The 27641-nt window shown below is 35.4% G+C and overlaps 1 protein-coding gene and 1 pseudogene across 3 annotated transcripts in view; one reads left to right on the top strand and one right to left on the bottom strand.

Annotated features, from left to right (window-relative positions):
- The window catches only part of TEAD4 (TEA domain transcription factor 4), a 79196-nt gene extending 65099 nt beyond the window's left edge, over positions 1–14097 (top strand). For all 3 annotated transcript variants that reach the window (XM_051963486.1, XM_051963485.1, XM_051963487.1), the window contains 3 exons: positions 8966–9106; positions 13419–13571; positions 13823–14097. In XM_051963486.1, coding sequence (XP_051819446.1) covers positions 8966–9106; positions 13419–13571; positions 13823–13936 — 408 coding nt within the window. In that variant the 3' untranslated portion in view covers positions 13937–14097. The remainder of the gene's footprint in view (positions 1–8965; positions 9107–13418; positions 13572–13822) is intronic.
- A 12278-nt stretch (positions 14098–26375) lies between these two features.
- LOC127538546 (coiled-coil domain-containing protein 25-like) lies at positions 26376–26860 on the bottom strand (annotated as a pseudogene).
- Between the last annotated feature and the right edge of the window lie 781 nt (positions 26861–27641).

Here is a 27641-nt window from a genome sequence, read left to right as displayed (position 1 = left end):
TACCAATAATAGACACTAAATTTTCTTATTAGTACCTTATAGTTTGGAAGATAGAAAATTGACCTTTTAATAAACATTTTTGGAATATCTCCTATGTGCTAGGAACTATAGAATGGTACAAAGATAAATTAATTATCCTTTAGAATGGAAAGAGTCCTTCATATATATAAGTGCCAGAGATTACTAGAGGGAATATGACCATTAGAAAAAAAATTAGGGAAGTCATCTTAGAAGTAAGTATTTAGCAGGATCTTGAAGTATGTCTATGTAACAAATAAGTGAAAAGACCATTATAGATTAGAGTACAGGAATGTAATATCAAAATCACAGCTTTTTTATTATTTCTCTTGTGACCAATAACTATTTCCTTCAACTCTGTTTCACTTTCCCTTTTTTGTGGTATGATGGGAATTTATTGTTCCATCATAAGGAAATGTAGGAAATAATAGGAATATATAATATTTCCTACCTAAGAAGAAAAAGGTGATTTTAGAAGCAATGATATGAGTAATTGTTTTTTTTAAAGTGTTTTACATTTTTTTATAGAACATTAGCAATGAAAGTAGTAGAAGGATATTTAGGCTTGGAATACCCATTCTTCTCCCTAGATATTTCAGAGAAGCTAACTTTTCTGGGTTTTGGTTTCCTCATCTGTAAAAGTAAGAGGAACGATCTAGAGCAATAATTTCCAATATTTTTTGTTCCTCAAACTCCATTCAACAACAACAAAATATGTTATGAAAGATCCTAAGATAATATTCTTTTAGATTTATTCATTAAATGTTCACAGTAATCAAAATGTCCAAAAAAGTTCCAGATTAAAATTTTTATTATAAAATATTTATCATAAAATATAAGATGTCACTCTACCTTCAATTATGAAAATTCCAAATACAAAATTCCAAAACTAATTATAAAATAATTACAAATATTTTATGTGGGATATTCTATAAGAATTAAAAGAAGTAACCTAGCAAGAGTTCATGGTTGCTATTATCCATGAGAACATCTGAAATTTCTTTATTTTACAATTTTGGGGGGAATGTAACTATTTATATTAAAATGCCCAATAACATTTAGACAACAACATGTCACTCAAAGTCCTATTAAATTTTTTGTGGTATGAATCTCTTGGACCAACATCAAGAACCCTCCAGGGGTACAACAACCAGGAAATTTATACCACTAGGTCCAAATGATCTACAAGGTCCCATTTTGTTCCAAATCCCATGAACCATAAACTCTTAGAGGTGGGGTTGATCTTGAAGATAAGTAAAATATCCTCATTTTATAAATTTGTCTAATTCTTTTAATTTTATATGTCTTTTTCATATATGTTTTTTCATTTGATGTTTGCATCAGCTTTGGAAAGTAGGTTGAATAAATGTTGCTATTCCCACTTGACATGATAAGGGAATTGAGGTCATGCCCAAATTAAGGGTTAATGGCAGAGCTTGTCTCCTGATTTTTAGTATTAAAATCTAGGGGTTTTTTCCATTAGTTCATCTTGCCTAAAAAAGGAGTAGGAATCTGACGAAGACCTGTTTATCCCTGTCAACAGGTCTCTTGCTCCTGGTACAGGATAGAACAAGAGTAGAACAAGGGTGTGGTTTGGCATCCAAATGACAGATGGATGACTGTAGTTGTCTCACTACTCCAGGAGTATGATGAGTTATGTATAATTGTAGGGGGGACCTGGGAAGAGGGAAGCACTATCAGCTAACTCCATTCTCCTATAATAGAGTTGTTTCTATTCTTCTTTTCAATATGGACCAAGACTGAGTAGACCAGTGCAAACATTGGGATTAGATGGGTAGATGGCAAGTATACAGACAACCTTGAAAGTCATGGAGAGGTCTTTTAAGTGGGTCAAGAGAAAATAAATAGACTAAAGTGAAATCATCTTAGTTCCAGCTCTGATTTAGAACACTTTAAAAAAATAGAGGTTCTGCCAGTATGTAGCCAATTAGTACTATTGCTGCCAGAAGATCTTATTTGTATCTAAAATGTCTCTCAGTATTACTTTTGCCCCCTGTAGCACAGCTCTTTGGAAGGAACCATAGGCATGGATAAAATGTTGCATATTGCATGCATACCTATGAGAAGAAACTAAAGTTATATTAATTCCTCTTGCATACTTTGGTCCATTTCTCTTCCATTAACTTATTAGGGTCTATCCTGACTCAGAGGAAGGAATAGAGCTGAGCGATGGCTCAAGTTTCCCTAGAAGCATAATTCTGGGTCTTAGGGGCAGCTCAGAGAAGGTATAGAGAGGGAGATAGTGTAGATAGCTTGAGAAGAGCCAGTTTGAACAGCGGGTGTATGGATGTGTGTGTGTGTGTGGTGAGGAGGGAGTGCTGTAGAGTCAATCAGGGAGGAGCACAGGGATTTTGGTGCATTAATAAATTTAAATTGAATAACAAAAATTTATAGTAAACTCAGCAGTGCAACTTTCTTCAGTGATGCTTTATAGTTGAATAGCCGAAAGAGAGATGGGCAGTGGTAGGAGTAATATAACTCAAGATCACATTGTGGTTATTAGTAGCTTCATCACATTGCTAACTCAAATCGAGTTTGTAATGTTAACACTCCTAATCATCTTTAGTTTTTTTTTTTTTTTTGAGTTAAACGAGCTATGTCTTGCCCTTTCCATAATTAAAAAATAAAGAGAAACAACCTTAAATTTGGGGGTTTTATATGGGTTCTTCTCAAACTCTATTTTGATAAATTCAGGACATTGTTCCCACCCAAATCTTATTTTAATCTTGATCATGTCATCCACTAGCTTAGCTCCTGTCCAGCTTTGTTTGTGTCCAAGTCAGGCCCAATTACCCTCATTTGCTTTCCTTAACAGGACTGCTGGAGTGGTTGACAGATCAGGTGCAGTGGACAAGAAAATCTAGAATTCATAAGGCATTTGATAGCCTCCTGTGATGTAACCAATAGTCACAAGGTAGTCAGTAGTAATTAGATAATCTCAAAATGTGAGAGAGTTCTCCTTCTCTGTTATTATTCCTTATTTACAGGGTTTTCAGAATCTTAAACATGGATAAGGTGAGTTGATGTATCTGCTTCCCAAGATAAGAGATACCTCCACCAAACATCATTCTCCTGGCTTTGGGGTACCTTTCCATTTGCAAACATTTGGATGGTCCTTTGGCTATTTATTAGGCTACTCATGGCTATTTATTAGCCATGGTTTCCAACTTGCAAAGTTCATGGGCTCAATAGCAGAACTTAGGTTAGGGCAAAAAGTCCAGAGGAGGATAGAATATATAATGCACTTGCCCCTGACCATTTCCCTCCAACCCCAGCTTGACAATCATGTTTAGGCCCCTTGACATTTCTCCTGGCTGGCCTGGTCGCATACCAGCACATGACAATGAATCTGAGCCCCTCCAATCCCCCATACTCGGGCTGTGGCTGCTCTGGCTCATTTGCCAGTCATTTGATTCCCCACACCTGTTAACTGCTTTCCTTGTGAGCTGCCAACCCACACACACAGCTATGAATAGGTTAGGAGAGTGAGAGGGGCATGGAGAGGGCAGGAGGGTAGGGAATGGGAGGACAAATCTTGTGAGGGAATGGACTGTATGTGTGTATGTATGTAGGGGGAGGTATTTCTTAGAAGAAAAGAAGGAAGAAAGAACTTTTTGAGGGATTGGGAGATGGAGAACAAGGGAAGGAAGTATAGGGGGAAAGGAAGAGCAAGAAATGCTTGGTTTTATGGTTTCAGGGAAGGAAATCTTGGAAAGAGCTTAAGGGCAACTGCACTAGCCCTGGAGTCAAAAGGACCTGAGTTCAAATGTGGCCTCAGGTACTTGATTTTTATTAACTGGATAAAATGGAGTCATCAGGAGTGGGTGACTAAAAGAAAAAAAACCAGATAAATAAAACTATGTATAGACTAATTTTACATATATAAGCCTATCTATGTTTAATAGCAGCCATCTCTAGGGTAGGGGAGAAGGGAAGAAAAAAGAAAAACCTAGAAATTTTCATGCTAACATTGTTGTATTTGGAGAGAGCAGCAAATTGTACATGGTAGAGTTGCAGTTTCATATGCAATCATGTTTTTTATTATACTGTTATGGAAATGTTTGTTTTGTTCCATGAATTGAAAATAAAATAAATAAAAAAACCCAGTAAGACCAATTGTGTCAAAGGCCAGAGAAGAGACTTGAGAATTATCATAATAGCTCATATTTATAGCTTGTTAAAGCTTTTTATGAAACTCATTCCTTGCAGTAGTCCCATGAGGCAGGTAGTGAAATTATTATTATTAACTTCAATTTCATAACTGATTGCCTAAGGGTCAGAGGAATGCTTATAAGTGTCAGAGTTGGGAAAGGAACCCAGCTCTTGTGATCTCTCCTTTCACTGTTCTGTGTGATTATAATTTGACATTCATCTTAGACTGCTTTGTAGTATTATGCTGAATGTCCTTTGAGTGGTAATAGGTATGCTAGAGCCAGCTCTAAGTATCTAGAGCTGATTGTTAAAATTTCCGTAGTGTTAAAATTTCACTTACACCCCAGAAACTGGCAATCACTACAAATCAGGGGTTGATTTATTGTTTTGTTGATTGTCTTAAACTTAAGTATTAATAGTGTACATTAAACTTAAATATGTATATGCATGCATTCTCTCCTTCCCATAGAACCTGTTTGTTGTTGAGTATTTATTAGCATATCCCGGGATTATTCTATAACCTTACAGGGTTCGGCAAAAGGCTCAGGGAATGAAATTATCAGACTGAAGTCCTGGTGATTATATGATGGTAATAAAATAATAATAATAACAATAACTGACATATGGTGCTTGAGGTTTGCAAAGTGTTTTATATCCGTTATCTCATTTGCACCTCACCTGAGACTCAACACTCCTCAGTAGTGTGGGGGGAAAATCACAAGATCATAGTGCTGTAACAGGTGAGTTCAAGCTCTGATTTTTGTCACTAACAGTTTCACCCTGAGTAAACCATCTCCATTTTCTGATTCTGATCTACTTATCAATTGAGGGTGATAATAGCATCTGTGCTGCCTATCTCACAAGGCCAATTATGTAAGCAAGGTGCTTTTTAAAGTGCTTTAATATGCTATGGATGTGAATAAAGATTGTAATAATAACCAGCATTTATAGTGTCTTAAGGCTTGCAAAGAGCTTTATAAATGTCATCTCTTTTCATTCTCATAATTGTTATGATTATTGTCAAGTCTACTTCTGGTCCATCTTTGCCTAGTCTGTCTCCCACTCCTGATTTACTGTCCTTCATCTTTCTAATTAGCTCAGCCCTCAACTCTCTCCCATTTCTTGTTATCTTAGCTAGACTGTTAAGTTGCTTGATGTAATGCTTATGCTTGATGGTATCTCCCCCAGCACCTAATTTGGTGCCTTACATAGTAGGTGCTCAGTAAGTACTTGTTGATTGATAAATTGGAGTCAGGTGATCTGGAGATGGCAAAAGGAGACTTGGCACTGGAGCTAACACAAGGGGTGGAACTGAGATGAGAGAGAAGGCAAGAGAGCAGAGATAAGATTAAGAGAGTTGCCCTGCTTCCATCTACTTTTTGCTTTCCTTCCCAATCTCCAACTCTTAAAACATACGGTTTACTGTAATTCTCAGCTCAAGCCATATCTTCTTCAGGAGTCCTTTTCTAGTTCTTCCAGCTGCTAATACCATTCCCTTTAAGTTTATCTTCTCTATTTACTATATATTCTGAATGTTATCATGGTAACTAGGTGGTACAGTGGATAGAATGCGAAGTCTGAGTTAAATTTTGACCGAAGACATTAGCTATGTGATACTGGACAAGTGGCACATCATTGTAATATCTTTTGTTTTTAAATGATAGCTTGTTATTTTCAAACTATATGCAAAGATAGTTTTCAACATTCACTTTTGCAAAATCTTGTGTCTCACATTTTTCTCCCTCCTTCCTCCTTTTCCCCTTCTCTAGACAGCAAATAATTCAATCTAGATTAAATATGTGCAATTGTTCTAAACATTTCCACATTTATCATGCTGCACAAGAAAAATCAGATCAAAAAGGGAAAAAAATGAGAAAGGAGAAAACAAGCAAGTAAACAATAACAACAAAGGTGAAAATATTATATGGTGATCCATATTCAGTTCTCTCTCTGGATGTGGATAGTTCTCTGCATTGCAAGCCTTTTGGAATGAGCCTGAATCACCTCATTGTTGAAAAGAGCCAAGTCCCATCAGAGTTGATCATCATATAATTTTCTTGTTGCTATGTACGAAGTCCTTTTGGTTTGACTCACCTCACTTGCCATCAGTTCATGTAAGTCTTTCCAGGCCTCTCTAAAATCATCCTGCTGATTGTTTCTTAGAGAACAATAATATTCCATTACATTCATATACCATAACTTGTTCAGCCTTTCCCCAACTGATGGACATCCATTTCTTTGCATTATCTTTGCCAAGAAAAACTCAAATGAGGTCATGATGAAACCAAATGAATATACAGCAACAAAATGTCCATTTTCATATCCTTTGCCTAAGGAGGTGGCAGATGTCCTCTGAATGGCCACTTGTCAGATACAGTGCCTATTACATAGTAAGTGCTTAATAAATGTTTATTGATTGATTGATCGATAAGTGGCAGTTTCTTTCATGAACAGGTAAGCAAAGAAGTCCCTTCCATACCCAAGCTTTTGTTAATATGTGGTCATTTCCCACTCTCAAATCCTGTGATTCTTATTTACATGTGCTTGGTTTGGAAACTACACAGACTCAAACTTGCTAACCACCAAGTTTTGTTCAAGGAAGAGCCCATCCTCCTGGACAACAGAGAGAAGGGACAGGGTGGAGGTGGGCTTCCTTCCCTTCACCTGTTCAAATCAAGGGCTGTATAGACATGTTTAAGAGGAAGGAGGAAGGTTTTTATCTCATCCTTGGAACCCAAGCTTGTCCAGGGTATAAATACTAGAGCTAGTATTTAATTCCAAGGCCACAGATTGTAGGTGCTTTTTTCATTCACCATGACTGCACAGAATCTGTGTCCTAAAAGGAAAATTTGATAGGGCTTGGTAATATGGGGAAGGGATTTGAAACCCCTCTGTTTCTATCTTTAAGTCTAATCCACTTATTGTATAAGTAAGGAAATTGAAGCTCAGAGAAGTAATATTCTGGTTTTTCATTTATGGGGTCCAGTGAGGTTTGGTGGAAGGAGAATGTCTGTATCTAGAGTCAGAAGACCTGATTTCCAATTCTAATTTTATCACTTACTAGTTTTGTGAGAGGGGACAAGTATTTGATTTTTCTGGGATTCAGTTTCCTCTTCTACAAAATCCTACCTTCCTAGATGTTGCATTGTTTTCAGGATCAAATGCAATGATGTAAGTGATAGACCCATAACATGCTATATATATAGAGATAAGTAGAATTTGAACCCATTATTTCATTGATAAAAGGATTTCTTTCTTCTGTCAACTTAGATCAGTGCTTTCCCAACAATTTCCCAATAATGGTATAAGGGAGAGAGTGATGGATTTGGAACCAGAAAACTTTGGCCCAAATGTTACTCCCTGAATGATTTTAGGCACTTAACTTCTCTGGGCCTCAATTCCCTCAAGTGTAAAGTGAACAACCCCTTCTATCCCATATTGAAGATCTTTTCATACCCACAAACAATCCCTTTCCCTTAAAAAAAATTATGACCGACTGCCCCATAGTGGCCAGTAGTAGGATTGACTGAAAAACTATCCAGTCCCTCCAGGGGTTGATTTATTATATCCTTGTCTTGGGAAAGGAGAATGGTCTTTGGTTTCTGAGTCTAAAATTATCCTTGGTCCAGAAACTTTTCTCTGTTTTTAGGATTGTGCTAATAGATATGTTCCATTTAAGTCTTATTGTGGCCAAGGCTATAAGTTGAAGTCTAAGAGTTGAGGCTAGCCTGGGAATGAAGACTTCTGAATTATATGGATTTCTTATGAGTCTTCACTTTGATTTGTACAATGCCCTTGCCCAAGTACAGAATGCTTAAAATATCAAATGGGGAATAATAATGTCCAGAATGTATGCCATGCCAGGATGTGTTGAGTATCAAATGAGAGAATGTCCCCAAAGTGCTTTGCAAATCTTAAATTATTGTGTATAAACGTCACTTTAAAGCATTATGAATAAATGCCATTTGTTATTATGCTAGTGATCACAGGAATATAGCCTAGAGGTCATGTAAATGAATAACTGTTTTATTTCAAGGTGTTCTTAATTCTGAGAAAGTCAGTTGTTTAAATTACGTTGAAATTAAAGCTCAGTGAAGTTTACCAGGATAATAACTATGACACATGAAGAGTTTATCTTCAGTGCCATAAGATCAGAGGATTTGCAGGTGAAAGGGACCTTATAGATAACTTGGTTCAATGTCCTTCCCTGTAGATAAGGAAATCAAAAGCTGGGGAAATATGAGGGTAGTGAGCAATAATTGGAATTTCAACCCAGATCCTCTGATGTCAAATCCAGTGACCTCCTTGATGTGGGTACCCCTCTACCAATGCACATTGCAACCTTTAAGGTCTTCTTATACTATATACTTCTTATTCATATCTTTTAATGAAAGATATGGCTATAGATGTAGAAAGATATAAAAAAGTCATTTCACATTCATCCTTCCTTCAGTTCTTTTAATATTTTGTAGATAATAATGTGACACTCAGCTTGTCCATCTGTTATCCCTAGTTCTTATTACAGGATGAGATTATTTCTTTTTCTGTATCCTTTCTGCTATGCTATATGCTAGCCAGCTATGAATTTTCAAGTAACCACTATCTAAATTCTTTTGAAGTTTTCCCACTTTCTTCTGGTCCTTGACTGGTTTAGAATCTTTGTTAAATTACAAAGAATGACTTTGTAAGGTATTTGAGGCTGTCAAAAATATGTCTGGATACCTTTGTGGATTCATCTGAACTATTTGGTTCTGTGTGGTATCTGTCCCAACAGGCTGACCTCAACACCAACATCGAGGACGAAGGCAGATCTTTTTATGGGGTCTCCAGTCAGTATGAGAGTCCTGAGAACATGATCATCACCTGCTCCACCAAAGTCTGCTCCTTTGGCAAACAAGTTGTGGAGAAAGTAGAGGTGAGCAACTACCTACCCACAAAGGAAGGGGAAGGGAGTGATAGAGCCAGAAGTACAGGTGTAGTGCTGATTTCATCTTCCAAAGAATTCAAGAAAAGCCTGATGGTTAGTGCCTTGAAGCAAGCTCAGGACTTCAGGGTACTATTCCCTACAGTTGACACAGTCCATTTCCCTGTGTGATCTTAAACAAGTGGATCTTTGATTGTAGACTCTCTATAAGGAGAATGCTAGAGGCTGGTTTTCTCTTCCTTCTCCACTAAGCTTCCCTTGGGTCTGCTTTTTTAAAAATTACATTAAATATTTTGACAGTTGTTTGATTCTAAACTTAGTAACTATCAACAAAAATAAACATTTGAATAAACAAAATGATGAATTATCACACATTTAACTTCTTAGAAACTCCAAATTATTTGTGCTTTTAAAAAGTGTATATTAACTTTAACAAAATAACTTTTGGAAAAAGTGTTATCAGCTTTTGATTTATTATTATATTCAAGTTACTATGCTGGATCCTGTATACAAAGTATGATAAAACATTATTAATTCGGACTCCATTCATTGGAATTTTGCTTATTCAGATAGACTAAGGAATATTGTTAACTGACCTATCGAGGTAGGATTAACCAAGTTTGTTAACAGAGACACAAAAGTTTAAAAGGCTCAATTTTTATTGCTTATATTAGGAATTATTTACATAGAAACAAACAATAGGTATACTGATTTATAAACTATTCTTATTTCAATATTTTCGTGGATCCATGCCTTCCATAATGCAGATTATCATTCCCTTTTTATCCTGCGTGATTCAAATTTTACCATAGATTTGCAATGAAACCCAGCAAATTAGAAACATTCATCTAGGATTTATATTTTGTTTTATTTTTATATATTTATTTATTTACATTTTAAGGCTATAGTGCAACACTTGGGTTATGTAATTGATATCATTTACTGTAATCATGAAGGGGCCCAGCTCCTTTTCTGATAATCTGAAGCTAGTTACTTCTTGCACGTAAAAAATATGTTACTGCCTACTCATGTTCACTACATGTCTGTACATCGCTTCTTGGGTCACTGGCAATTTTTATCTTTGGAGGTTATGGCAATGCAATATTTGCAATCATATAATATCTTCAGGAGAATATTGTTTAGATGAAAGACATTTTTTCATCCATTTGATTTTTACTGAATAGATATACTTGTTTGAATCATTAGAACAATCTCTTTTGAGTTACCATTCATCTCACTGAGGAGGCCTATAATAGCATTGAGCTTTATCTCAGCATAATATCTTCTTTTTCGGATCTTATTAGGGACATTTGTACAAAAGTGAAAGACATTTTGGATAAATATAAATCTTCCTGTTTATTCTTGACATATCAATCTAAAGGTCATTGAACATAATTACTTCTGTGATTATGTTTATCAATGAGTTTATATAATGTTAAGATGCTTTGAAAGATTTTATGATTAAGAGTTCTTGAAGACTCCTTTTTTTAGAAGATAATTTTAAAAATTTAATGCAGCGAGGTAGCATAGAAAATAGGAGGCTGGACCAGAAATTAGAAAGATACAAGTTTTCAAATGTGGCTTGAGATAGTAGCTACATTACCCTGTGCAGGTCACTTAACTAGGTTTTTTTCATCTGTGAAATGAGGAAAATAATAACTACCTCCAAAGGTTTTTGTGAAGATCAAATGAAGTAATATTTGTAAAACGCTCTGCAAATCTAAATTTTGACTTTTAATTTCTTTGATTAAATCCTATTTTGCAATCAATGATCATTATAAATACAACAGGACCTTTTTTGTACTTCTCAGTCAATTTTATGATTACAAAGAAAATAATTATTCCTTCACAAAATTTCATCAAAGATAACCTCAACACCTAGGCAGAAAATGCTTATAAAAATTGATAAAGATGAAAAAGTAGGTAGGAAGCATTTCAAGGCCTTATTGTGATATTTCATGATTAGCTCCTGGTTTGTTGGAGCATTGTTGATAAAGTTTCAAAAAAACCCATCTCTTAACTGAGATCTGCTACTTTTACATCACATTTATTTACAAATGCATCCTTGGCTCCTTCCTTGTTCAGTATATATTAATGGAGGAGGAAGAAAAACAGTTCAGGAATTCTAACCAACACATTCTCTGTCTGACTATATGTGTATCATTCAACACTATCTCTGCAATGAAGGGAAGGAGGCACATTTTAAAAAATTCTCCTTTAATAAGATATTCCATTTCATTTTTTGTCTTTGGGTTGATCTTGTTGGTTGCAATCACTGTACATATATATTTTCTTGGTTCTATTTACTCTTTATAATAATTTTTATCTTGGTAAGTCGTGAAGCTGCTTACAATTAGTCCAAGTTGACCTTTTTAAGACCATAAATGATGATTGATTGAATCTTGGCTAGTCATATGTCTGAACTATCATCCTTGGACTTGACAAGTCAAAGAAAGGACTATTGGAGACACAGAGTAGAAATGATCAGAGAAAAGCTGGTTAGATATAGAGAGACTCTAGTTTTCTGGAGGGAAGTTTCCACAGTCATATAGTTCCACAGTCCCTTTAGGGGATAATGGAGAGCCACATGTCTCCAGATATAGAAGTGGGCAGAATTATGGAATGAGTAACAAGGAATTCCTGAGCCAACCAATCATTGAGCATACTTTTAGACTAAGCCCCCTGGACACAGAGGAAGAGTTCCTGGATGATGCTAAACTTTTGAGCCAAGAAGAGAAGTTCTAGAGCTAAGCAGTATGTGGAACTTAGTATCCACAAGGGTCAGAGCCAAAATACAAAAGAGAAAACATAAATCTTGCCCTTTGTCAGTATTCTGAATTATGTGAACTGTGCTAGTTCTAGAGAAATGGAATCATCTTCAAATGTTTTCTCTTTGTGGATTTTGAATCCTAGTGTACTATAGTGCCATCATGAAAAATTTTAAAGGTGCCTGGCTGAAGTGGAGATCTACTGGATAGGAGAGAAAACTTTGTTTTAGGTTTTGATATAGGTTCTTGTGGTTTTACTTTTTTGTCAAGCTAAATAAAGGAGCCACAAGCTTTTTCCCTTTTATTATTGAGTCCTAAATTTGAGTCAAAATGTGGAGCTCCCAAAGTAAACCAAAGGAACAAAGTTCCTAGGACAGAAATCCATCTGTATATACCTACAGCTTCTTTATCTTTAGGATAGAAACATTCCTTGTAATTTGTTCTATTTTAAAAATATATTTCCTTTCCTGAAACATCTTATAAAATAATTCTTTATTACATTTAAAATTATGTGATTATGTGCCATTCATCACAGATGTTCATGTTCCCTTGCCCTCTTCCAGTCATTCTTTCAAACTTTGTCTTCATATGTGCTATTTCTATTCCTTCATATACCATATTGGGAACTGAGATATTAGAATCCACATGTGGTATATATCCATTGACATTGATGATGAAAATAGATTTTTAGAAATGCTGGCAAATCTCTTTCATTTTCTGTATTTTTTTTTGACTGCCAAACAGTGTGTCACCTATGGATATTTTGGTATGATGGGTCTTGAAGATGCTTTTAGGATGAAAGCTTAACTAAGCTTTCTGCTGACTTGCTTCTGCTTTCACTAATTTTCAAAGCGATACTGCTTATACTTTTCAACTTTTCTTCTCTCTAATATTTACAAATGAGTTTGTGTTAAAAATTGCTATGTCCTAGGCTGTCACAACTCTGCTTCAAGCTTTTGTTAGTTTAGGCAACTTGGGGATTTTTAAAAACCTCATTGTTTTGATGATTGCATTATATAAACTAAATTTCTGTAGAAAATAGGGATGAAGCCTTTTTATATATCTCACTTTATGAATCACTTTTATGTATGCAAATAAGCAGATCCCCTGTAGCACTTTGATGACCCAATTAAGTTACTTCTTGAATGAGAAAGTAATAATTTTACATTTCTTTGAAAAATAAGGTTTAAAAAACTAACCTCTCTATTCTCTTACTAACTTATAGCTTGCTTAATAGTCCTATATCTACATAAAGTACCATAGTTTCAACCAATTGCTAAAGGGAAGATTAGAGTTGGGCAGAATCATATTGCTTCTCATCAACCAAAGATGATAGTCTTCCTTCATTCTCCTAGAGGAAACTTTCATATCTTTTTCTTTTTTCACCAGCTTCTATTTCTGGGGATTATGGGAATCCTTCCATTGGCGTTACTCTGTAATATAGAGGCAACCATAAGGGCTAAAGTACATGCATGGGGAATAGAAATGGGGATGTAGAGTGATCCTAAATTTCAGTTCTTCTTTGGGTCCTGCAGACAGAGTATGCCCGCTATGAGAATGGCCACTACTCCTACCGAATTCACCGGTCTCCTCTCTGCGAATATATGATCAACTTCATTCATAAGCTAAAGCATCTGCCAGAGAAATACATGATGAATAGTGTATTGGAGAACTTCACTATTCTGCAGGTATGTGCTCAAACAAATGCTCCAGGAGCTTATACTGGCGGGAATCCAGGGTGGGAACAGGAGGACTGAATGGAAACTTCAAACTGGGTGGCTGAAGTTCAAGAGGAAGTATAGATGACATAAACTGTTCCTTGTAGCCAAAGGTGGGAGCTACAGGTAACCTCAAAACTTTTGAGATGGAGAGGGCAAGTCCCTATAGAAAAGGGGAATCTTTTGGGGGATGTCATCACTCTTCTTTTTTCTGCCTCTAGGTGGTAACCAACAGAGACACCCAGGAAACCTTGCTATGTATTGCATATGTGTTTGAAGTGTCTGCAAGTGAGCATGGAGCTCAACATCACATCTACCGGCTGGTGAAAGAATAAAGACTGGGGATGGAGGACAAGAAGAGCCAGGCTGTGTGTTTCCAGGGAAAGTAGGGAGATCTGGTCTATGCCTGAAGTTCAGAATCAAGAAGAGAACATTTCCCCCCTTCCCAAGAGCAAACATAATTCCCTAACCTCAAATAAACTCAAGATATTACGTATTTTCAGAGGAATGTGGTCTGGCTGTGTGAACAGAGGGAAGGGGCAGGGAAAGAGATCTAGGAGATGAAAGTGCTGTTTATCTGGGAGTTGTGGTGGGGTGAGGAAGGAGTCACACATTCCTTATGTGTCATGAGCTATTTTGAAGCCATGATTCCACCGTCTGCTCAGCTCTCCATACCACCATTGAACCTCTGGTCCTGATGATTTACCTAACCCCCCTCCCAGTCATTTCTTGGACCAGATGAGTGAAGGCTTAGGTACCACCATGAAGGAGTCAGAGCTAGAAAAGACCTTATTTTATAGGTGGGGAAACTGAAATGTAAAGAGGCGAATGATTTGTCTCCATGATCATAGATAGTAAACAAAGCTGAGATTTGAATTCAGATCTTTTGACTCTAATGCTTTCTTCCCACACCACATTGCTTTCCTATATCCATGTCCTGAAGAAAGACTTGACCAGTCACATATTGTGTATATTTCACCCACACTAGTGTAATGGTCCTTGTTATACTTGAATATTTGCATTCAATTCCTTTTCATCCAGAGACTGGCACGGGGAAAACAAAAGTAAAGTGAAAGAAAGCTGTGGTGGGGGTAGGTTTGAGTAGGATAAATAGTAGGGTAATAATAGAGGACCTTCCTTAGCCTAAGTATATATCATCTCCCCTCTTCCCAGGAACATTCATTTATTCAAAAAAATTTTATCTAGTGCTTATCACATACAGCACTAGAGGACATTCAAAGTTTAGATAACACTGCCATCTTAGCTAAAGATCTTTCCTGATGGAGCTTGCATTTTGGTAGGTCACTGAGACCAACTTCTGCAATGCCCAATATTACATGATAATTGCCTTAGTTGCAGAATGTGTCAAGTGAGGTTTATGGGAAAGTTTGCTACCTACCACCAGGGACTCAGGGAAACTTTCATGGAAGAGAAGACATTTGCTTGGATAGGAATTAAGTGGGTAGAGGAGAAAGACCATTTAAGCAAAAGACACAGCATGAGCAAAGGCACTGAGGTGGGAAAGTAGAGGTGGAAAAGCTCTTAAAGAAGCAGATAAGAATCTTTGTTGACTGGGGAAATGGAGACTATTGAAGAAAATGACAAGAAACAACCTTTAAAGTCATGGTGAAATCAGAATGTGGGAGGCTTTAAATGCCAAGCTAAGGAGTTTATACTTTAGACAGTGAAAAGCTACTGAAGAATAAAGAAGTCACCCAACTAGCTAACATCTTCCCTGTTTCATTTTTCCTACCAGTTAAAAATAGGCCAATTTTATTTTTTACAAAGTTGCTTGTTTTTACAATGTTGTATTATAAATTGTTCTGATTTTGTTCACTTTGCACTGAATAATTTCATACAAATTTTACCAGGTTTCTCTGAAACCAGCCATTTATTTCTTACAGCATAATAGTGTTGAATTTATTTTATTTTAAGGGGTATGGGAGGATAATTGGTAGAATAGCCTGAGGTATTTGGATATCAACCTGTCCTCTTACAAAATGAAATCCAGGTGAAAGTTCCTTGATTCCAACTCAAAACCTCAAAAAGCTTCCCAATTTGGGAAGCATCTGGGTGGGACAAAGCAGGTGAGGTATATTTCTATAACCCCAGAGCATCAGGCAGTTCTCCAAGTTATCAAAACATTGCTACTCCCCTCTCTTGAAAGATAGATCAAAATATTTTAATGGTTTGGGGGCCTCTTGGGATTTTAGAATTTAGAACTGACATAAAAGAGACCTTAGATAATTTAATTTAGGGTTTCTTAATTTTGTGTGTCACAGACCCCTTTAGCAGCCTATTAAATGCTATGGGCTTAGAATAATGTTTTTAAATGCTTGAGTTTTTAATGCAATAATGTTTAAAATACATCAGACTTTAAAGGAAGCCAAATATATTAAAATTCGATTCTCACAATTAAAAAAAAAAATAAGTTCCTGGAGAGTTTTAGTGGGGACTATTTTAGAAATAAAGACCCTCAGGTGACTCTGAGCAAAATTTATCTGAAAAAAAGATCTTTTACTAGACTATAAATTCTGACAATAAGGGCAAAGACTACACCTAATTTCTCTATATTTTCTTATAACTGACACTAAGCCCACACTTAATAGGGCATTTGATAAATGAATTGGATCTGGTCTCTGCTCTCCCTCAGGGGTGCTGTGGTCGTAGGTGACCCTTTGCTGCCACCTTGTGGCTTTTACCCCAACCCTCCCTCCCTGGCTCCCCAACAGAGAGCAGGAAATATCTCAAAGGATCATAGGATTTTAGAGTAAGGGACTTGGGGACCATCTGGTGCTTATTTTGCAGAGGAAAAAAACAGAAGCTCCAGGGAATTCAACTATCTTGCCCAAGGTCACAGTTCAATGACCTAGCTAAGGTTAGATCCCAGATCAGATGTTTATTCAGAACTTATTTTGCAAGGTTGTTGTGAAAGTGCTTGGTAAAAACTTTACAAAGAATGTGCTTTATAAACTGCAAAGCACTACACAAATAAGATTTTTTTTCCTACAAGCAAGGCACTGAGCTCTTCCCTGGGGATACAAAAGAGATACAGGTCCTGCCCAATAAAGTTCTCATTTATAGAGTCTTAAAATTTTTAAAATATTTTCATAACTACAACCTAAAGAGGGAAGTAATGCAATTACTCTTACTTTTGGCTTTGCAGATTAAAAATCGGTTTAAATACAGGTCAAGCAAACCAACTAGGTCACCTAGCAAATGATAATTTCAGGATTCATCTTCTCATTCCATACCTTTCCCCACTGTATTTACTGGCACTCTATCATCTCCAGAGTTACTAATGATCATTATCAAAGCCAATGATTTCTCATTCTTCTTGACCTCTCTTCAGCCCTTGACAATATGGACTAATCACTTCCTTAATACTTTCTCCAATTTGTGTTTTCATGACATTGCTCTTGGCTTTCCTTTTAGTTGATCTGACCTCTCTTTAGTTTTCCTGTCCCACTCCCATCCCCCAAATGTAAGTGTATCCTATGGTTCTGTCTTGGATCTGCTTCTCTTTCTATAATCTCTCATTGGTCTCACCAATTCCTACTAGTTCATCTTTCTATTTCCAGCCCGAGATCCAGACTTGTATCACCAACTGCATATTGGACATTTCTCCTTTGCTATCCCAGATGCTTCTCACACTCAACTTACTCAAAATAGAAGTTATTTTCTCCCATTCTTCCCTTTCTCTAACTTCTACTAAGAACACCACCAGTTTTCATAGCCACTCAGTTCTAGTTTTGGAGTCATCCTTAACTCTTTACCAACTCTTATATGTGATCATTTGCCAAGTCTTGTTTATTTTGCCTTGATAACATCTCACAAATCCATCCCCTTCTCTACATTCATACTACTTCAAATTCTAATCACTTGTCTTCTGTACTATTACAAAAGCCTCCTGATTGATTTCCTTGCCTCTGGTCTTTCCCCTTTCCACGCTATCCTTCACACAGGTGCCAAGTGATTTTCCTAAAGCACAGTTTTAACTATATCACTCAACCACTCAGAAAGTTCCAGTGGCTCCCTATTGCCTCTAGGGTAAAACACCATTTTGAGCATTTGAAGCATTTTATAATTGGACTCCAATCTACTTATCCATTTCCTCCCCAACTCTTTCCCCATCTCTCCTTCCCTTCCTCCTCCCTCTCTTTCTCCCTCCCTCCCCGCTCTGTTTCCTGTCTCTGTGTGTATCTTTGTCTCTGTCTCTGTGTCTGTCTCTCTCTGTTTCTCTCTGTGTGTGTCTCTGTCTCTCTGTCACTGTCTCTGCCTGTCTCTGTCTGTCTGTCTCTCTCTCAGCTAAATATTTGCCCGTCTATCTGCACTGGTTACTGCAAGAGAGAAACACATAGTATCTACCCCTAGAGTTTCCAGTCTAAGGCCCAAATTATGTGGCATAAAGAACCTGTAGATGTTTGCACTGACACTAAGTATCCAAATAAAGTAAATCACATCTTTATGTTGAAGGCAAGTAAAGAATGGAATATTTTATGAGTTATTTCCCAGAGGTCTGTAATGGATCTTATAGTGATATGTTGGGGAAAGCGCTTTGTAAACTATAAAATTTTAAAAAGTTTTTTTGGTAAAGCTTTTATTATCATTGAATCCATTTAAATTTTACAGATAGATAAAATGAGGCTCATAGAGGTTCTAAAGTACTTTGTCCAATTCATACGGGAAGTTCATAACAAAACACTTTGAGGTTGCTGGCAGGAGAAAGGGCTGCCTGTAGACTAAAAAAGAATTTGAAAAACTGGAGAGTATCCACATCAGGAAAACCAGGAAGGTGAGATAGAAAGACTGAATAAAGAAATTGATGGTGTTAATTTAGCCTATTGTCTACTGAAGTATACTACAGACCAAATGGCAAGAAAAAATTAAAAGTCAAGATAAATTATAAGCCTAGTGTAGAGGCATTATATAGCAGTGGTGGTGGGAGGGAGTTGACCTGGGAGTTGTAATGTGCTTCAATTATCTAGCTATCTGTTGGAAATTTCTGGCAAAAAAAAAAAAAACAAACCCAAAAAAACCTAATAGAGCAGAAAAACTAAATTATTTGCTTGCTGTAATGATAAGTTCACCAAAATCTGTTTTTCTGGATCTGATTCTGATCAACAAAGAATTGATTGCTGAAGGAGAAATGATAGGAACTTTTGGAAGGGGTGCGTAGGTAGGAATGTAATAATAACCACTCTATTTTTGGTCATTTAATAGAGAAGAGAAATCTGTACTCTATTTTGAGAGAGCATATATTGAAGGTGTCAGAATAGTTAGGTAGACTTAAAATTCTGCAGGTGAAGTCGATCAATGAAGATTTATTAAACACCTACAAATGTCAGACATTGTATTAGGTCTTGGGCATACAGATAAAAAGAATGAAAGAATTTTTTTTAGATTTTTATTTTCAGTTATAAATTTGATTCCTCTCCCACTCATTGAAAAAACAATTTCCATTTTGTGTGTGGGGGTGTGTGTGTGTGATATACATATAATATGATATGCATATACATCCAAAACCTTTTTTACATTAACTCACGTGGTTTTAAAAAAGTGAAAAAATGCTTCAATATAACACTGAGACTATTCTGAGTTATTTCTAGAGGTAGATAACATTTTTAATCATGATTGTATTGATCAAAATAACTAAGTTTTCCACAGTTGATTATTGTTACAATATTGCTGTGTATAAAATATTGTTGCTTCCTTTGCATAAGACCACAAACTCTAGGTTTTTCTGAAACTATTCTCTTCATCATTTCTTAAAGCACAACAGTATTTCATCATAATTATATACTTTGATTTATTTGACAATTCCCCAATTAGGTGTCATCTACTAAGTTTCCAACTCTTTGCCACCACCAAAAAACCCCAAACCTGATATAAATATTTTTTACATGAAAGGGTCCTGTTTTTAAAAAAATAACAGCAAGAATGTGAAATGATCAACTATGAAAGACTTGGTTCTCAGTGGTTCAGCAATCTCAATAGACTTTGGACAGAAAATGCCATCTGCATACAGAAAAAGGACTATGGAGACTGAATGTAAAACAACACAAGCTATATTCACTTCCTTTTTTCTGTGTTTTTTTCCCCTCTCCCCCGGTTTTTCCCTTTTTTTCTGATTTTTTCCTCCCAACAATGATTCATAAAGCAGTGTGTATTGAAAATAAATAAATCAACCTAAAAAATAAATAAAATCTCTTTGGGGTACAGACCTAGTAATGGTATTGCCAAATCAAAGGGTATTCTGTTTCATAACATGGTTCCAAATTGTTCTTTAAAATGGTTAAACCATTTCACAGTTCCACCAGTAGTCCATTAGTCTGCCTATTTTTCTACATTATCTCCAGCATTTGTCATTTTCCTTTTCTGTCATATTCACCCATCTAGTATGAGGTAGATCTCAGAATTGTTTCATTTGCATTTCTTTGATTATTAGTGATATAGTACATTTTTTCATATGTCTATTGGTAGCTTTGACTTTTTCTGAAAACTGCCTTTTCATATCTTTTTGTGATTTATCAATTGGGAATGACTCATATTTTTAAATAATAATAGATTTATCAAAATACATGTAAAGATAACTTTCAATACTCACCTTTGCAAAACTTTGTGTTCTATATTTTTCTTCCTCTCTCCTTCCCTAAATAGCAAATATGTATAATTTTTCTAAACATATTTCCACATTTATCAGGCTGCACAAGAAAAATCAGATTAAAGAAGGAAAAAATAATAGGGAAAAAACAATCAGGGGCAGCTAGAAGACACAATGGATACAGTGCTGGGCTTGAAGTCAGGAGGATCTGAGTTCATATTCTCCCTCAGACACTTAATACTTCCCAGCTGTGTGACCCTGGGCAAATCACTTAATTCCAATTGCCTCAGCAAAAAAAAACAAAAAACAAAAAAAAACCCCAGCAACAACAAAAAAAGATGAAACTACTATGTTGTGATCTACCGTTAGTCCCCATAATCCTGTCTCTGTTGAAGATGGCTCTCTCCATCACAATTCTATTGGAATTGGCCTGAATCAGTTCATATTATTTATAAATTTGGCTCAGTTCCTTATATATCTAAGAAATGAGAAGTTTCTTAGAAAAACTGCTACCTCAGTTTTATTGCTTCTAATTTTGACTGCATTGTTTTTATTTGTACAAAATCTTTTTGATTTAATGTAATCAAAATTTCCCATTGTACTTCCTGTGATCTTGTCTATATCTTATTTGGTCATGAATTCTTCCTTTATCTGTAGATCTGACAGGTGACTTTTTTTCATGCTTCCCTAATTTATTTATGATATCACCCTTTATGTTTGTATCAGGTATGCATTTTGAGCTTGTCATGGTATATAGTGTGAGATATTGGTCTGTGCCTTGTTGCTGTCAGACTTCCTCATTTTCCCAACAGTTTTTATTGAATAGTGTGAGTTTATGTTTCAATAGGTGGAATCCTTGAGTTTATTGAACACTAGGTTACTCTGGTCATTGACATTTATATTACTCTGTTTCTAATATATTTCTTTGACTAACTGCTCTATTTTTTTTAATCTTGTTCCAGATTGTTTGAGATATGGTACAACTAGGCCACCTTCCTTTACTTCCCCCTCCTCCCCCACGTTGATTCTCTTGATATTCTTGAATTTTATTGATAGTTTTTCTAGTTCTATAAAATAATTCTTTGGTAGTTTGATTGGTATGGCACTAAATTAAGTAAATTAATTTATGTAATAGTGTCATTTTTACAATATTGATTCAGTCTATTATAAGTAATTAATATTTCTCTAGTTGTTTAAATGTGTCTTTGTTTGTGTTAAGTGTTTTGTAATTATGTTCATATAGTTTTTCTGTGTGTCTTAACAGATAGACTCCCACTTTTTAATGCTTTCTGCAGTTATTTTAAATGGAATTTCTCTTTCTAGCTCTTCTTGCTGGGAGCAATCATTATCATCAAAGAGCTTACATTTTATTTGGGAAGACAACATGTACACATAGAAGTATGGACAAAACAAATATAGAATTAATAAAAAGTAGTAAGTGAAAGACAGTTTAGCACTTGGCGATATCAAGAAAGCCTTCACATAGGTGGTACTTGAACTGTGTCTTTTTTTTTTTTAATTATAGCTTTTTATTTACAAGTTATATGCATGGGTAATTTTACAGCATTGACAATTGCCAAACCTTTTGTTCCAACTTTTCCCCTCCTTCCCCCTTCCTTCTATGTTATATATGTTAAATATGTTAAAGTATAAGTTAAATACTATATATATATATATGTATATGTGTATGTATATATATATATACATATACATATACATATATATATCCATACAGTTATTTTGCTGCACAAGAAGAATCGGACTTTGAAATAGTGTACAATTAGCCTGTGAAAGAAATCAAAAATGCAGGCAGACAAAAATAGAAGGATTGGGAATTCTATGTAATGGTTCATAGTCATCTCCCAGAGTTCTTTTGCTGGGTGTAGCTGGTTCAATTCATTACTGCTCTATTGGAACTGATTTGGTTCATCTCATTGCTAGAGGGACAACTTATGCAAAGGCAGGGAGCTGGAAGTGTCATTTTCTGCAAATAGGCCACTGTAGCTGGATCACAAAGTCTGTGGAGAGGATTAAGGTATAAGAGAGTTAGAAAGGAAGAAGGGGCCGGGTTATGAAGAGCTTTAAATATCAGAGGGCTTTATATTTTATCCAGGTGGTAATAGGGAATCTCTGGATCTCATTAAGCAGCAGCAGTGAGACAAACAAGTGAGGTGGAGGTGGTAGTGATAAAAGTCAAACTTATTCTTTAGAAAAATCACTGGCAGAGTATGTAATGGAATGGTAAGAGATTTAACTAGTTGGAAGTCTTTATTGCAGAAGTCCAGATAAAAGACAGAGACAGAGACAAAGAGAGACACAAATAGGGACAGAGAGAAAGACAGTGACAGAAACAAAGAAAGAGACACAGAAAGATAGAAACAAAGACAGAGGCAGAGAAAGAGACAGAAACAGAGAGAGACAGAGACAGAAAGAAGGAAGAAGGGAGGGAAAGGCAGGGTGACAGAAAGAGAAAAAGAGAGAAAAAGAAAAAGAGAGAGAGAGAGAGAGAGAAGAGAGAGAGAGAGAGAGAGAGAGAGAGAGAGAGAGAGAGAGAGAGGATAGGAAATGATGAAGGTAGAAAAGAATTAGCAATGTAACAAATATGTGGGATGAATGACAGATGACTAAGTGGTGGTTTCTTTGACAATAAAGGGATTTGGGTGGAAAGGTTATGAGTTCTATTTTGGACAAATTGATTTTGGGATGCTTACAAGACATTCTGTTCAAAATGTCCAAGAGAAAGTTGGAGGTGTGTGATGAAAACTCAACAGAGATACTGACTGGATATTTCATTCCTAAAACCATCTCCTTAGAGATGATAATTGAACTAATGAAAGCTGATAAGATCAACAAATGAGACAGAATAGAGCAAAAAAGGAAAAAGGATCCCTAGAGAGAGCCTTGGGAGATTCCCACAGTCAATGAATCACATGAAATACTAGCAAGGGAAACTGAGCTCTTCATAACCTGGCTCCTTCTTGCCTTTCTAACTCTCTTATACCTTAATCCTCTCCACAGACTTTGTGATCCAGCTACAGTGGCCTTTGCAGAACATGACACTTCCAGCTCCCTGCCTTTGCATAAGTTGTCCCCTATGTCTTGAATGCTCTGTCTCTTCTCTGTTTCACTGACATCCTTCAAATCTCAGCTGAAGCCTCACCTTCTGCTGGAGAACTTTTCTGAAGGACACAACTACTAATTCCATCCCCTCTAAGACTATATTCATTTTCTCTGTGTATATCTTATTTACTTGTTGTCTCTCCAATCAGAATATACGCTCCATGGGAGGACTAAGTACATTCTTGGACCATTATGACCTCAAACTTTCCCCAAATAAGAATTATGAGTGAGATTTCATGAGGTAGATAGATTTCAACTATCTCCACCATTTAAGATACCAAACACTCTAAAATGGTCACAATCAATGAATTAATAGTAGAGAAAGCTGATCCCTTTTCCTTAATATGCTCATTTAGTAGGTCCTCATCTTTAAATGACCATATGCTGGTAGAATTGTTAAAAGTTGACCCCTGGGCTTATAACTTTCTACAGGGAATAGGATAATCTGTTCAGAATTTTAAGGGAGATCAGGACAAAACCTGCAAAATGACATACCCTGAAAATCTAAAGCTGACTATTAATAAAGGAAAAAATGAATTCAAAGAAGCAGGCATGGCAATATCACATTCAGACAAAGAAAAAACAGAAAAAAATAAAACAAAACCAAATTAATAACAAAAAACCCCTTCTCGCAACATAGAGATAAGCAAAGAAATAATATTATGCTAAAAGGAACCTTAGGCAATGTCAATATTAAACTTCAATGCTCCAAATGCATTTAAATTTGTAAATTAAAAAAATAGCTGAATTATAAGAAGACATAAATAGTAATATATTAGTGGTAGGAGATTTTAATATCCCTCATTCCTTTTGAGGAACATAAATATAAGTAAAAGTGAAAATATAGAACCAAAGAAACTGTTAAATTCTTAAAGGGTTATCTATGAATTCTTAGGGTATCCAAGATCCTTTCAGAAGGTCTTCAAGGTCGGTTTTTATAATATAAGACATTTTTGCCTATTAAAATAACTTTCATTTTCCAACTACATATCTGTGAGGCCAGATTTTCTTTATATAATTCAGCCAAAATAATAAAAATTGAATGCAGAAGTAGATATGAAAATCCATTTGTCTTTTAGTAAAGAGATTTACATAAAAGCTACTCTTCTTATAAAATGATTTTTCTTTTGGAAAATATAGTTATGTTCATAAGATGTTATTTATATTAACATGTAATGTTAGTTTTGTTATTTTTAAATTAATATTTTTAAATGTGCCCATTAAAATTTCTAACAGCAAATATCAATAGATATAACCCACTTAAATGAAAGCTCTTTGGAGTCCTCAATAATTTTTTCCATCTTCAGTGATGATACCTTATTCTTTCCTAAGTCAGACTACCCAGTAGTCTGGAATCACATTATTTTTTCCTGCCCAACTTTACACATCACCTTTGGAAATACAGGTCTCTTAAATCACTCTGCCCAGAGGTCTCTGCAAATGCATGGAATTGCTTTAAGTTGCAGTACTTCTTTTAGGTCAAGGATTTTTTTTGTTGTTGTTTAGGACACAGATTCATAAATTGTGAGAGTCTAGGTAGAGACAGGCTAAAAGGTAAACCTAAGTTACTGCTTACCTTGCAGTTTTTCTTCTCTTTCATTTTTTCTTTTATTGGATACCAATCACTAAAGTTGTTAGACATGAGATGATGCAACTGTAGAATCCACATAAAAGAACTAATTATTTTACATAAAACTGCCACCTAGTATTCTAAGTCAAGGGAAAAAATCTATAGAGTCTAGTGTCACAACTATGGAGTAATTCTTCAATGCCTTCAAGGCAACAAAGCTGGCCCACTTGATTAAATGTTTATTACTCTCTATCTTTCCAATTTTTTTCTGCTACCAAAATTGCATCATGGTTATTTGCCTCTTCTTCCTTCATTAGATAAAAAACAGGCTCACCTTTGAAATGAGGATTACAAATCTAGAAAGAAATTTGGAAAGCATTACTACAGTTATCTGACTACCCTTAGTGAATCCCTAAATCTGTCATCATGCTTTGGTTGCTATAGAGCTTTTTAAAGTAATAAAACATTGAAGCATATTTCGGAGGGGTCCAAGATTATTCATTGCATTTAAAAGTGTTTTGGGATAAGTAACATGCCTTATTATACCAGATTGAGACAAATGGGATTGAAGTCTCAGATTCCTGAATGTTAAGAAACAACACAAGCTTAGAAGCTGCATAATTGGACAGAATTCTCAGTGTGTGCCAGGACAAACACTAATAATATTTAATATGATAGTGTTATGATCACCAATGGATGATCTCCTGGATTTTGAAAAAGCTAGGACCTGAGAGCTTAATTTTAAGAGATCACAGGATCACTATGATAGAATAAGAAATGACAGAAGAACATGAATATCAAATCTTTCTTTGAATAAGTTGAGCAATACAAAGAGTAATTAAATCCCTCTTTATTCCTTTAATTCAAAAATGCATAGGCCAAATCCTTATAATTTCAAACCCCATATATATCTGTTTCCAATTGGTGAATGTGAAAAACACACTGACCCCAAATGCCTTCTCCTATTAAACGAAACATAGACTGGGGGTGAAATGTACAAAATAGGTGGTTCTTCTTTAACATCTGTTTTTAGGAAAATAATATGAAAAGTATTTTCCCAAGTTTGTTATTTTGGAAACCCATCTTAAAGTCAAGGAGAGCTAATCTTAAGGAGGAGCCAAGACATGTTCTTCTGGTACAAAAATTACTTTATTTCTAAATCTATGTTTTTGGTGTTTCTGAGTTTCACTGTTATTCATGGGGTCATTTTCTATCAACAAAAAGTGAAAGAGATTCACAAATCATTTAAGTTAATGATATTCATATAGATTTTAGATCAGTGTTTTGATATGGGAAACATCTGAAAATCAAAATGTCTCAGTTCAAAAACTCACAAAGTCCATTTTATTCATTTACATAAATTCATTTTAATCATTGCCATCATGATTTAAAGACATATTCTCAAGACTTCATTAGTGAAGAATGATTCATAAGTTCATCTATTTCCTTCATTTTTTTCTTCTCTTTCCTCTTCATTTTTTGGATCTGGGTTTTCTTCTCATTCCTCTCTTCTCAGTCTTGGTATTCCTTCTTGGATACTAGGTCTGCAAATTATACCATTTTGATCATTGTTAGTTGGTTTAGAATCTCATTTACTTTCTTCTTTACTGTTAAAATTCCACCTCTTTTTGCCTGTGAAATTCTATCTCTCCACATTCATGTCTGCTATATTCTTCAGGTTATACTACGGTGTATATGTCATATTAACATTGTTCATTTTGCAGTCTTGAATACTCTTGCCTCTCATAAGATGTGCCACAGTTCATCATCACTTTCTTTGAAATGTCTTCTACCCTCTCCCTGGCGTAACCAAAAATATATGTGAACTGAAGAAAGTTTGTCAACATAATGCCAAATATCTTCTGGGCAACCATGCTTTATTAGATCTTCATTTTCATATTTATCCTTTCCCATATAAATAGTACAAACAGATGAATCAGCATGGGTGGTGAGATAGACCACCATGTCATGGGAGCTTCAGGTCAAGCTTTGCTCCAAGACAGGAATTTAGAGTGACATCCAGGAAGCAAAGCCAAACCTATGCATCAGTCATTCTGTCAGTCCTAGTCCTTGATAATACTGAGAACGAAAAATTTGAGAACTGCTACATTAGAGAAAGTAGAGCTAAAAGACCCGTGGCATCTTCTCAAAGGGACTACAAAAGAATTTGCATATTTCTCAGAATCAATGGATATTTTACCAAAAATTGGTTATATATTAGGGACCTGAGTTAGTATAAGCAAATAATATATACCGTAGACCATAACAAAATGAAATTAGCAATCAGTTCGGGGTACATAAACAAAAGAGGCAAATATATATGGAGACATAAAATCCTAAATAAAAAGAACATCATATAAACAATCAAAATTATGTGAAATATTTAACATATATTGGATTACTTGCTGTCTAGGGGAGGAGGTGAGGGGAACAGAGTGAAAAAATTGGAACACGAGGTTTTGCAAGGGTAAATGTTGAAAATTATACATATATTTTGAAAATAAAAAGCTTTAAAATTATGTGAAAGAAAATGATAATGATGAAACAAAACATCAAAATTTTTAGGATGCAGCTAAAATAGTGTTCAGAGGAAAATTTATGTCCCTAAAAACATATATTAACAAAATGTAAAAAGTAAAGGATTATCGAGATAAACCAATCCATTAATATATATTTATTAAGCTTCTATTATGTGCCAGGCACTTTGCTGAGCTCTACAAATACAAAACAAGTCAAAAGACAATCT

Source organism: Antechinus flavipes, chromosome 5, assembly GCF_016432865.1.
Source record: "Antechinus flavipes isolate AdamAnt ecotype Samford, QLD, Australia chromosome 5, AdamAnt_v2, whole genome shotgun sequence".
NCBI lineage: Eukaryota > Metazoa > Chordata > Mammalia > Dasyuromorphia > Dasyuridae > Antechinus > Antechinus flavipes.
The sequence above is the reverse complement of the archived record's forward strand: the minus strand, read 5'-3'. Positions and strand labels throughout refer to the sequence as shown.